Consider the following 12,713-nt stretch of genomic DNA (forward strand, 5'->3'; position numbering starts at 1 on the left):
TTTCTTTTAACCTCTTTGCATGCCTACTGGCCTACGTGCTGTCTCAGATATGCTAGCGAGTAAATGCTCTAACTCACTGGACTGCTGAAGAATACCAGCAATGCCCCATCAATGATAGAATGAATAAAGAAAATATGGTACATATGCACCACGGAATACTACGCAGCCATAAAAAGGAATGAGATCATGTCCTTTGCAGGGACATGAATGAAGCCGGAAGCCATTATCCTCAGCAAACTAACACAAGAACAGAAAATCAAACACCACGTGTTCTCACTCATAACTGGGACTTGAACACTGAGAACACATGGACACAGAGAGGGGAACAACACACAACAGGGCCTGTTGTGGGATGGGGTTTAGGGGAGGGAACTTAGAGAATGGGTCAATAGGTGCAGCAAACCACCATGGCACACATAGACCTATGTAACAAGCCTGCACATTCTGTACATGTATCCTGTTTGTTTCTTTTTAGAAGAAATAAAGAAAATAAAAAAGAATACCAGCAATGCTTTATAGAGTGCCATAGTCTTATGTCTGAGAAGTATTCAAACCCCCTTTAAAACCACAAAGTGTAAGCACAGGATAAAAGCATTACAAAAAGAATGGGGTACAAAATAATCCTTTTGAACCTTTGGTGTGCTACTGAGAAACTAAAATTTAAATACTGTTCATTTTTAAGTTAAAAAACTAAGACTAAAGACTAAAAACTCACATCTGTTTATTCATTGGTTAATTCAACAGATTTTATGAATTATCTATGATATACTATTATATGCTAAACAATATGCTATCTTCTGAAGATACAATGATAAGCAAGATTGACAAGGTTCTCTCCACAAAGCTTAGAGTCTAATGAGGAAGGCAGACAACTGAGTGAACTGCAAATAATACAATTAGAACAGAAGGCATACAAGGTGCCTGCCACGTAGTAGGTGTAGGTGAATTAATATTTGTTGGAGGAGTAACCAAGTGAACATATGGTTAAATGAATGAAAAAAAAAAGAATGAAAGACATAACAGAAACATGTCATCCTTTCTAATGGGTAGCCAGGGAAGTCCTCCCTAAGGGAGAACTGTTTAAGCTGAGATCTTAGAGAAGTTAGGCAAGTAAATGGGATAAAGTGTGTTCAAAGCAGAGGAAATCTTACGTTGGAAAGTTTGGAGATGAAGAAGATTCCACTGGGTTCAAGGAACTACTAGATATTGACATTATAAGGGGAGAAGACTTAAAGGCAGCTTGAGGCATGCCTGAGAGTCAAGGCATAAAGATTATTATAAATCCTCCCTTTGGGGAAGTTTAAGGCTTAAGGTGCCCAGAGGTTCTGGAATTAGCCCAGTGTCTGGAACAGTAAGTGACTTCCAAAGCTGTAATGAACTGACTAGTGTGTCACCATCTTCCTGTCTTGCCTGCTGATTCTTTTAGGTTAGCATCCTGTGAGGGTGATCTGGTTTCCCTGGTAAATATCAGAATATAATGGAGATACAATGTCTTAAGAATATACCTATAGGAAACAATTTCTGTCTTAATGAAATTTTGTTAAATGGAGTACATTGCTAAAAGTTACAGCCTCAAAGACAGTAAGATCAGCAGGTAAAATAAAGCCAAGAACTTACATTTATTTAAAGAAGTGGTAAAAAAGAAAAATACACGAAAATCAAGAACAAAACTCGGGAAGGAGCAAGATGTTACAAATTACATTATCCAACTTCTTTCTCCTCTTGGGTATTCTAATGGTTTTAGTTTTATGTAGATCTGAGAGTTTTAATAAAGCCTCTTTCACCTGCCCAAATCCAACTCTTGCATCTGTTAGAATGTTTGAAATGAGCTGAAGTAAAAAGAGTGAAAGGGTCTTAGGAAAGGAAACTTCTAATTTAAGTCTTACACATGAATTATGCAGCATATGTATATTGAGTGCCTAGGAAAAACTCAGTGTTTCAGGCACTATTGTAAATCTCCCTCATCCCCTAATTGTAATCCAAGGAACTTTGAAATCCTTGAACAAACTTTCTCAGCATCAAACTATAACTATTATTAATAGCATTACTTTACATGAATCAGAAGTATTGCTTAGTACATTGAAAATAAAATGAAGTATGTAGAATTGCTGTATTTAAATTTCTTGTGCCAAAATCATGTTAGTACTTTGGCAGATTATTCAAATTATAAATAGGTGCTAATACTGGAATTTGTTATTTGGACCAGTCCTTTACATTTCCAAATGCTTTAAATCATTTTATTTTCTAATGCTCTATGGTTTAAAAAAAAAAAGTGTTTTTAGACTAAAATTTGTTGCAATGGCAGGAAGAAATTAACATATGTAGACCAAAAATTATGACTAGTAAAGTATCTGGAACTTATTCAACTTTTAAATACCACTTTGAGTTTGACTTCTATTTTGGATATTATTCAAATGTAACTTTTCCAGTAATTCACCTTTTATAACTACTATACCAAGGCATTTTCTTTCCATTGAAAGAATTGGTTTCAGGTGGTGGCTTGACTCATGGAAACTTAAAACTCGACAGGGTTCAAGTTATAGAAAAAGGTTTAGATCTTAGAACATCTATGAAAAAGTTTTTTAAGGCACTCTAAGACATAATTCCAGAGTTTTCTGAAATTTTTTAGTTAAGTTGCTAAAATATACCAAAGGGATAAAAAGAAAATGACAGTTTCCTCCATTTCTTAATTCGGTGACTTAACAACTATTGCATCACTGTTGTCTGTATTTTGAATATTTACAATATTTTAAGCCACTGCTGGACTCACTAGTGCACTGATTAACTCCTTCTTAAAATTATTATCCTGATCTTGGGAAGGACTCTACTATCTCACGGGTCTCCTACCTCGGGGCAGATTGAGCTCTACAGCAGAGTCGTGAGAGCAAGGCAGTTTCCAGTTGAAGTAATAATTTGGAATAGGCTGATAAGTGGGTTTCTGGTTCTAATTTAAGTGTCTGTTTTGTAAATTTACAATCTGGATTGTGGCTATTGCATAGAAATCATTGAGACAACATAACTAGGAAGAAAAACAGTTATTGACAAAATCGGTCAAAATTGATTTTAATGTTGTTAATATTTCAATTTATTTTACTTTAAATGTTAAAGTAAGCTGTGAACATCAGAATTTGGCTATAGTGTATATCCCTTTAACATTCATATACTTTTTTATTTCCTTTGGCATTGTTCAGCCGTAAATCAGTAACGTAAGTTCTACTTAGCTGTTATTCTGAATTATTCCAAAGCAGACTGGCTTCAGGAGATCTAACATTAGAATATGAGAAGTATCTGCCTGGGCAACTCCTTGATTGTAATCATGTGTAATCATGGGGATCTTATGTGGAGGAACACATTGTTAGGGGAAGAGGGGTGAAGTGTAGACAAGACAGCCCCTTACCACTGAACACACTCAAGAAAGGAGCATTTAAAAACATTATGTAGTAATGGCTAGTTTTTTTAAATTTACACATTAAGCACTAGTGTTAAAGCATTAACCTGTAAAAATAATGGCTGATTAATTTTGGACTAACTGGTGTGCTAAGATTTTGTGCAATCTCATTCATCCTTAAGCTTTTAGAACTGAAAAGTGTATTCTAGTTCCAATCTCTCATTTTGTAAATAAAGAAACAGGGCTCCAGAAAATTTAAAAGATGGAAAGAAATACAAATGATAATAATGCTTATATTAAGAGAGGTAGAGATATTGGGTGATTTTTTTTCTTACTACCACCATATTGCTCTGTTGGTGATAGTATTTTTACATTGGAAAAAGCATTGTTTTGAGTGAAGGAGAATGCTTTTCAATTTACTTTCCATCTTCTAGGCAGATTCTGCTGAGAAACTTAGAGAATATGGGCTTTCCCACACCTGTAGCCATCCTGTGCTAGTGACTAGAAGTAGGTCTTGTCCTCTGGTAGCACCACCAAAACCACCTCCTCTACCTCCCTGGAAACTCATTCGTCAAAAAAAGGAAACTGTTATAACAGATGAAGCTCAAGGTATGTATCACATCATCTTCAAATCCTTCTAATTAATGTATGAAAGTCTAACAGTTTCATTTGCGGTGAAAGATGTATGTCAAGGTAAATCACCCAACATTGCTTCTAAAGCCTATGTTTAATTTTTTTTTTTTTTTTTTTTTTTTTTTTGAGACGGAGTCTCGCTCTGTGGCCTAGGCTGGAGTGCAGGGGCACGATCTTGGCTCACTGCAAGCTCCGCCTCCTGGGTTCACACCATTCTCCTGCCTCAGCCTCCTGAGTAGCTGGAAGCCTATGTTTAATTTTATGCCAAAATTTTATGTCTTTAAAGGATTAATTCTTCACATCTCAGAAGCTAAGAAGTTTGGTTAATGTCTGACTTGACCACATATATGAAGCTCATTCTTTTGAGTTATGGCGTTGTTATTATTAGTGTGATAGAAAAGTCGTTTGTAGCAAAGTGCATCTGCTTTTAGGGTTACAAAAACTTCCCAGGTTTTTGTGTTTGTTTGTTTGTTTTCTCCTTCCTTCCTTCTTCCTCCCTCCATCCCTCTCTCCGTCCCTCCTTCCTTCCTTGTCTCCTTCCCTCCCTTCCTTCTATCTTCTCCTTTATTGTTTCTTGAACGGAAGACCAGCATCTGTTTGACACTTGAAAGGAAAACAAAATCCTTTATTTTAAAATGTTATATTTTGGTTAAATTTGCAGAGCTTCTTAAAACAGTTATTCGTTCAGGGCATTGAGGAATAGTTGAATGAAAGGAAGAATAGTGAACATATAGGTAATTTCTGATTTTGCTACTGATTGCTGTGTACAGTCAAAGAAAATTTATGTATCCCATGTCCTAGTCTCTTTTTTTTCCTAATAATCACCCCTAATGTTTAATTTCATTGGTCACCATGGTAATGCAAGTGCTGTGTCCTTTATTCATTGAGAATTTCTTTCTTCTGGATCAGCCTCAGACTCCTTTAGGAATATCCACAACGCCTCTCCTGACCTGCTGCTTTCTTTTTACCTCATGATCATTACTTTGCTACAGTTTTTGTTCTTCCACTGCCGTATTCATATGTTAGTTCACATTTCCTCCTTGTATCCTAAGCAATTGTGTTACAGAGGTTAACTAAGGGAACATTTTTTTTAGTAAAAGACTTTTATAGAAACTCATTCCTGTACTTGAAATAGCAGCAAATACCAAGTAATAATTCTATAAGACATTGCTAACTTTCTCCCTTGAGACTTGTTTCACATAATCTGGAAAGAAAAGAGTAGACAAAAGAAATTGAATACCGTAAAGATCTATAAACTCTTTCAATAAAAGCTTTATGTATGGTTTTACATTCCTATTTCACACTATTGAAATTTGCTGAGTAAATAGTTAATCTATCCAGCACTGTATTAAATGTTAAATTCTGTATGCAATCCTGAAAGATTTTTTTAAATGTACATCATACTTTCTAACTGCTACTTTTTAGAGTTAATAGTAAAGAAGCCTGAACGTTTCCTTGAGATTTCAAGTCCATTTTTGAATTATAGAATGACTCCATTTACAATTCCAACAGAAACGTAAGTATTAACATTCTTCCTCACAAATGTGTCTTGTTAGTAAATACTTTGTGATGTGTCTGGCTAAAGATAACACCAAATGGGAGCATTTTGAAGAATAGTAATTTTAAAATAAGCCCAAATACATGTAAAAACTTTAAAAGGACATTTTCTTGACCTTTTATAGCTTGTAGTTACCTTAATCCACTTAATTAACAAATAGTTTTTACTACTTTCTTGTGTGTGTTATGAGCTGAATGTTTGTATGCCCACCAAATTCATAGGTTAAAGTTCTGACCTGCCAGTGTGGCTGCATTTGGAGGTAAAGCCTCTAAGCAAGCAATTAAGGTGAAATGAGTGATAAGGCGGGAGTACTGATCTGAGAGGATTAGTGACCTTCTGAGGAGAGACACCAGAGAGTTCTCTCTCTCTCTGTCTCTTTCTCTCTCTCCAGGCACACACACAGTGGAAAGGCTACGTGAGCACACAGAGAAGGCAGCTCTTGGCAGGCAGGAAGAAGAGTCTTCATAAGAAACAAACCCTGCTGGCACCCATCCTGACTGGTCTCAGACTTCCAGTCTCCAGAAATGTGAGAAAATAGATTTCTCCTATGGTAGCCACCTAGCCTGTGGTATTTTGTTACGGCAGCCCGAGCAAACAAATACGGACTTTGGTACAGAGAAGTAGGGTGTAGCTGTAACAAATATCTGAAAGTGTGGAAGTGGTTTCCACATCTTCCTTGTTCTCTTTCAAATAGGCTTTCTCATTTTTCCCAATATGGATAGGCTGAGAATTGTCCAAATCTATTTCTTTTTTCTAGCATTTTACTATAAGGAGTCAAGAGAAGCCACGCCACACTTTCAACGCTTTGCTTAGAAATTTCCTCAATCCAATATTTAATTTCACTGCTCACAAGTTCTACCTTCCGCAAAACACTGGAACACAGAAAATCAGCCAAAGTCTTTGCCAAACAAGGGTGGCTTTTCCTCCATGGCCCAATAACATGTTCCTCATTTCCATTTGAGACCTCATCAAAATGGCCTTTACTATCCATATTTCTACCAGAATTTAGTTCACAGACACGTATATATTTTCTAAGAAGATTGAGGCTTTCTCTACAGCTCTCTTCTTTCCTTTTTGGGCCCTTTCCAGAATCATCTTTAAAGGTCTGTTCATGGCAATGTAGGCTTTCTTTAGCATGTACCTCCAAACTCTTCCAGCCTTTATTACCCAGTTCCAAAGCTGCTTCCACATTTTAGGTAGTTACCATAGCAGCAATCCTACTTGTTAGCATTCATGTTCTGTCTTAGCCTGTTTGGGCTGCCATAACAAAATACCATAGACTTGTGGCTTGTAAATAACAAAAAAATTTATCTCTCATACTTCTAGAGGCTGGGAAGTCCAAGAACTGCACGCCAGCAGAGTCAATTTCTGGCAAGGGTCTGCTTCCTCATGCATGGCATCTTACCACTGTGTACTCACCTAGTGGAAGGGGTGAATGAGCTCTCTGGGGTACCTTTTACAAGGACACTAATGCCATGCATGCAGGTTGAGTCACCTCCCAAAGGCCTCACCTCTTAATACCATTATTTCAGGGTTTAGGATCTCAACATATAAATTTGATGGCAGAAGTGTATACACACCTTCAGACCATAGCACCTTCCTTCCCCTTCATCTAGCAAGTAGTGTGTTCTGTTGATGTGTTTTGTAAATTCATCCAGTTCTTCCCCTAAAATGAATAATATATAAAGCTCCTAAAATAATACATTGCAGCTTTTTTTGCTCCCTATCTACATGAAAAATCTTCAAATATTTGACAACAATTATATATGCACCACTCCATTCTCTTATTATTAGGTTTCTAGATGTGTAAAAAAATACTGTGTAAGTTATTTTCCGGTCCCACTGGACATTTCAGTTACAAAAGCCAGTGGAATTTCTATTCTTATTAAAGCTACTATGAATTAGCCTTCTGTCACTTGGACACAAGCAGTCCTAACTGATACTGCAATATAATAGAAATGCAATGCAATGTTATCAACAGTGTCATTAATTTAGTCAAAATTTGGGCTAAATTAACCACTTGTAATATACACATTATTAATATATTAAATAATGTCTTTCCTTCTTAAGTAGAGCATACTCAAAGCCTTCCTTGCTTCCTGGATGAATCATACTTAGCATTATTACTATACTGTCTTCTAACAGCGGGACCTCAAGGACTTTGAGGAACAATGACCCTAACATTCAATGACCTGAGACTACTGGCTTTTCCAGGGCTTTATTTCAGTGATTGGCTTAATTGTAGTTTTGATTTTGCTTTCATAGTACTAATGATGTCTTTATCAGTTCTTAATATTGTCTGCTTCCAGTAGCCTTCCCTTCTCCAAATTTGTTTCTAATTTTCTGGGTGTAATGAGTAACATCACCAAATTTTTAGAATTAGTTAACGTTGGCTTGTATATACTTATAATAAAGACATTAACAGTTAGCATATGGGCTTTGTATCTACACTGTAACAATTGGATATTTAACATAGTAACTTGGAAATCATAGGTATTAAGTAAATCATAGGTATTAAGTAAATATTAATTGAATTGATTAAAATATTAAAATATTTTGAAGCACCTAAGTTATCCAGTATTTAAAATTATGTTCTTTCCTGTATGGTAGGCACTAGGCACATGGGGCTCTGTAAAATTTTTTAAGTTAATTAATATTATATAAAATTAAAAATTAATTTCCTTAGTTGCATTAGCAACATTTTAAGTTCTCAGTAGTCAAATGTTCTAAGTGAACATTTTCATTATTGCATAAGTTTCTTCTAAATATTAAAAGGAATGAACAAGTGACCTGTCCATAATTGTAGCATTTTACTATAACAGTATTATATTATTTTTAGTTTTTATTATTTTAACCCATATTACTATTCATAGATTAAAATGAAAAGCTCATTCATTCATATAATGCAACATAACTAAGTGGCATTTTCTTTGCCCTATTGAGAAGACCAGTTGAATGTAATTGTCCTAATATGATAGTTAAAGCATTTCAACCTTTTAAATCAATTTTATTTAATAAGTAAAAATGTATGCTTTCATGACAAATATACTAAAATTTGTGTCATTGCAGTGATTATACAAAAGCAATATTTCTTAAGTTCCCTTTTATAGTAAGAAATACTTTTTTTTTTTTTCCCAAGATGGAGTCTGCTCTGCTGCCCAGGCTAGAGTGCAGTGGAGCAATCTTGGCTCACTGCAACCTCTGCCTTCCGGGTTCAAGTGATTCTCCTGCATCAGCCTCCCAAGTAGCTGGGATTGCAGGTGTGTGCCACCACACCCGGCTAATTTTTGTATTTTTTGTAGAGATGGGGTTTCACCATGTTGGCCAGGCTGGTCTCTATCTCCTGACCTCAGGTGATCCACCCGCCTTGGCCTCCCAAAGTGCTGGGATTACAGGTGTGAGCCACAGTGCCCAGCCAGAAATACTTATTTTAAGATAAATTTTGAATTGGTTGAAATAAGGCCTACTTCAAATGTTCTTTAGCATCATAAAACTTAAAAAAATAAATTAAATGCCCCCTTATTCCAAGGATATTTAAATAAAGTATTGAGGGGACACAGAGGATTAACTAGACAGGGCACTGTTTTTGTGAGGAAAAATTTGTTAATTAATCAATGAAAACTCTGACTGTAAAAATAAAGTGATATGAAAATATTATATGTAAAACAAAGATACTATTGAAAAATGCCCTCACTTTTCTCTTTCACATTGTTTGTTTTACTGCTTTGGTGAGATGTCAAAGCTGCTCAAATTATGTTCCTAAAAGGAGTAGACAATGTAAGAGTGCAAGCTGGTGAGAGATTAAAGGTGGTGATAAGAAATTGGGATATTGCCTGGAGACAGAAGAGAGCCAGAGAGGCTTGGTGTATTTCATATTTAGAAGTACTCTAATTTTTTTTCTTGTTTCTAGTAATTATGCTGATGGGAAAATCTGTCTGGCTTTACAGATTTGGCTACTGTTTTAGAACAACAAAAAAGCATCTTACCTACTTTAATCATTAGCACTGATGAATATTTTCGGTTATTACCAGCTAATTAAATTACAAGATTAAATGATTGTCATAGAAATGTGGAAAACTGGGTGTGTCACTCTTAGGGAAAAAAAAGACTAACTAATACAACAGCAAAGACAATGAAGAACAATGAAGAGAAAGGGGGAAGGAGGAGGAAGAGGAACCCAAATTCACTAATATTTGAACATCACAATAGGGATAGAAAGAAAGACTGTAAAGCTGGGTCTGAAGTTTTTATTGAATCAGAAGTGACCATGAACTTCACAAATAGCAATAACTGGTGTATTGGATGATATGAGTGCAGGGTATGATGGTTGCCATTAAAATTGTGGTAATTTTTAATGCAGCAATAGGTGGCTAATACATGGTTATACACATATATCAAAGACTAGCAAATTTACACTTTGAATTTGTGCAGTTAATTGTACTTCAATTATCCTTCAATAGAGTGGTGAAAATTTAAAAAAGAAAGTATGTAAAGTGGTTTAAAAAATAAAATAGAAATTCTAGAAGCAAGGAGTATAATGACTAAGACCCAGAACTCAATAGATGTGCTTAAGAACACATTAGATACAGACTAAAGGAGAATAAGCAAAGTTGAAAATAGATTAGAAGATAATATCCAGACTAAAGCATGGAGACAAAAAAAATGGGAAAAAAAAGTACAGTTAAGACCTATGAGACACGTTGAACATGACCAACGTACTTGCCAGTGGTTCTCAGAAGTAGGAGATAAAGAGATTTGGAAATAATTAAAAACTCAAATCTTAATGGCCAAAAGAATCCCTAAAGGGAAAAGTTTAAGTCAAGACTCAGGAAGTCCTAAAAAGACTAAGTAATATAAATACAAAGAAAACTGCAGCTAGACACATCATAGTAAAGCCAAAGACAAATATAATGCAATAATATAATGCAATAAAAGTGAAATAAAGACTGCTATACAAAGCAATATGGACGAATCTCACATACACTCACAAAATTTAGTCCAAAGAAGTCTGGTACACAAATTACGTGGTTAGTTTTCAGCTATCCTATTAATATATAGTAAGAAAAGAACAATTTTAAAAAGCAATATATGGTGTTGGAAGTAACCAATGTGGTTATCTGTGGTGAGGAGAGTTGGCCATGATTGTGACATGCTTCTGGCAGGGTTTGTGGATTGCTAGTAATATGAAAAATGCTTGATCTGAATAATGGTGATATGACTGTGTTTACTTTGTGATATTTCAGCAAGTGTACATTCATTGTTTAAGAACATTTAAACATGTATTTTAAGCTTCAATAAAACTTTATTAAAATCATTGAATGGTCTATACCATCGGTCACACATATAATGGCCATTAAATATGGCTTTAGCCTTCTCTTGGATAGACTATAATCTATGATAGGAATATAAGCTGATAAGAGAAAAGCAGTCAAAATTTAGATCTGTACCGTGTTCATTGTGCTTTCCTACTTTTAGATACTCTTTACATCACAGGCAGTTAATTTACACTTTTATTTATTCTATTTAAGTTTATAATACTAAAGATATTCTTCAAATATTTTACCTTTAAGGTTTTGTCAGTTCTATGTATCGACAACTGAACATTGAAAAGTGGGTAGAGAGGGAGCACTGCACAGCACTACTAGACAAATATTGGCAGTTGGCAATGTCAAGCCATGCGGGACAGCTTTATAACCAGAAAAAAAACATTTCCTGCTGCTTTCGTTTTAAAATTTTGCTATTGTTGCAAATTAATAAATCTAGTTTTTTTCTCAAACTTTTGGGGTTTTGTTTTGTTTTGTTTTTTGAGATGGGGTCTTGCTCTGTTACCTGGCTGGTCTCAAACTTCTGAGTTTGAGGCAAGTGGTGCCTCTTGCCTCAGTCTCTTGAGTAGTTGGGACTACAGGCATGTTCCACCATGCCCAGCATAAAATTTGTGTTATAATTTCTAATAAATCAATGTAATAAACCTGATCACAAATGTGATCAGGTTTCAACGTCCGAATTTTGGAGGAACACAAACATTTAGTCACACACAGAGTTTTTCTAAACTTAACATAAAAATGTTAATGCTTCATGATTTCTGATTAATATCATGCTTAAGCTACCCATTGTTTTAGTCAGGGTTCTCCAGAGAGACTGAATTAATGCGGAATATGGACATCGACATAGATATAGATAAAGATACAAATATAGATATATGACAGGAGGTTCATCAAAGGAATTGGCTCATTGGTTATGGAAGCTGAGAAGACTCAAGATAGGCTGTCTGCAAGCTGGGGAACCAGGGAGGTCAGTAGCACGTGGTTCAGTCCAAATCTAAAGGCCTCAGAACCCAGGAAGCTGATGGTGTAACTCTCAGTCTGAAGACAAAGGTAACGAGAATCCAGGGAGTTTTTGCTGCAAGTCCCAGAGTCCGAAGGGCAGAAGCCCTGGACTTTTGATGTCTAAGGGCGGGAGAAGAAGGGCATCCCAGCTCCTGGAGAGAAAGTGAATTCACCTTTCCTCTGTCATTTTCTTCTGCCCAGGCCTCCAGGTAATTTGATGACACCCATCTACATTGAGGGTGGATCTTCTCTCAATCCACCGACTCACACGCCAATCACCTCTGGAAGCACTCTCACAGACACACCCAGAAATAATGTTTTACTGGTTATCTAGGCAGCCCTCAAGCCAGCCAAGATGGCACCTAAAATTCACCACCACACTCTCTAAGATGATGATTTTGCTATTCAAAATAATTTTTGTTTATCTCTCAGCTAGTTGAGTTTGCATATCAGAGATTTTGTGGGTTGTAAGAAATAGAACTGCAGACCTCAAGGACAAATTTTCTTACAATTTGAATAGTCATAGCCAGCCTTTTAGAATCTCTATGCCAATAGGGACCCCAAATGGATTAGTTTCATAACCTAAATTCCCTGAGTTACTTACTTTTTATCTTCTTTCAGCTGTATTACTTGATTAAAGTACATGAAATTCTAATACCCAGATACAGGTGGCTTCATCACCTGATTGGATTCGACTAATCTATTCACTGCTTGAATCTGTTATTAGTTCATTTACATATTCATCTCTGACAGAGCCAAATCAGAGATATGTGGATGGCATTTCATCCTACGTGATAGACATGCCCCT

The 12,713-nt window shown here is 35.8% G+C and overlaps 1 protein-coding gene across 5 annotated transcripts in view; it reads left to right on the forward strand.

Moving 5' to 3' along the window:
* The window catches only part of ADGB (androglobin), a 221,790-nt gene that overhangs the window by 90,977 nt on the left and 118,100 nt on the right, over positions 1-12,713 (forward strand). For all 5 annotated transcript variants that reach the window (XM_034963048.3, XM_055114198.2, XM_055114197.1 and 2 more), the window contains exons 11-12: positions 3,823-3,997; positions 5,447-5,537. In XM_034963048.3, coding sequence (XP_034818939.1) covers positions 3,823-3,997; positions 5,447-5,537 — 266 coding nt within the window. The remainder of the gene's footprint in view (positions 1-3,822; positions 3,998-5,446; positions 5,538-12,713) is intronic.

The sequence above is a fragment of the Pan paniscus genome, chromosome 5, assembly GCF_029289425.2.
Source record: "Pan paniscus chromosome 5, NHGRI_mPanPan1-v2.0_pri, whole genome shotgun sequence".
Taxonomy (NCBI): domain Eukaryota; kingdom Metazoa; phylum Chordata; class Mammalia; order Primates; family Hominidae; genus Pan; species Pan paniscus.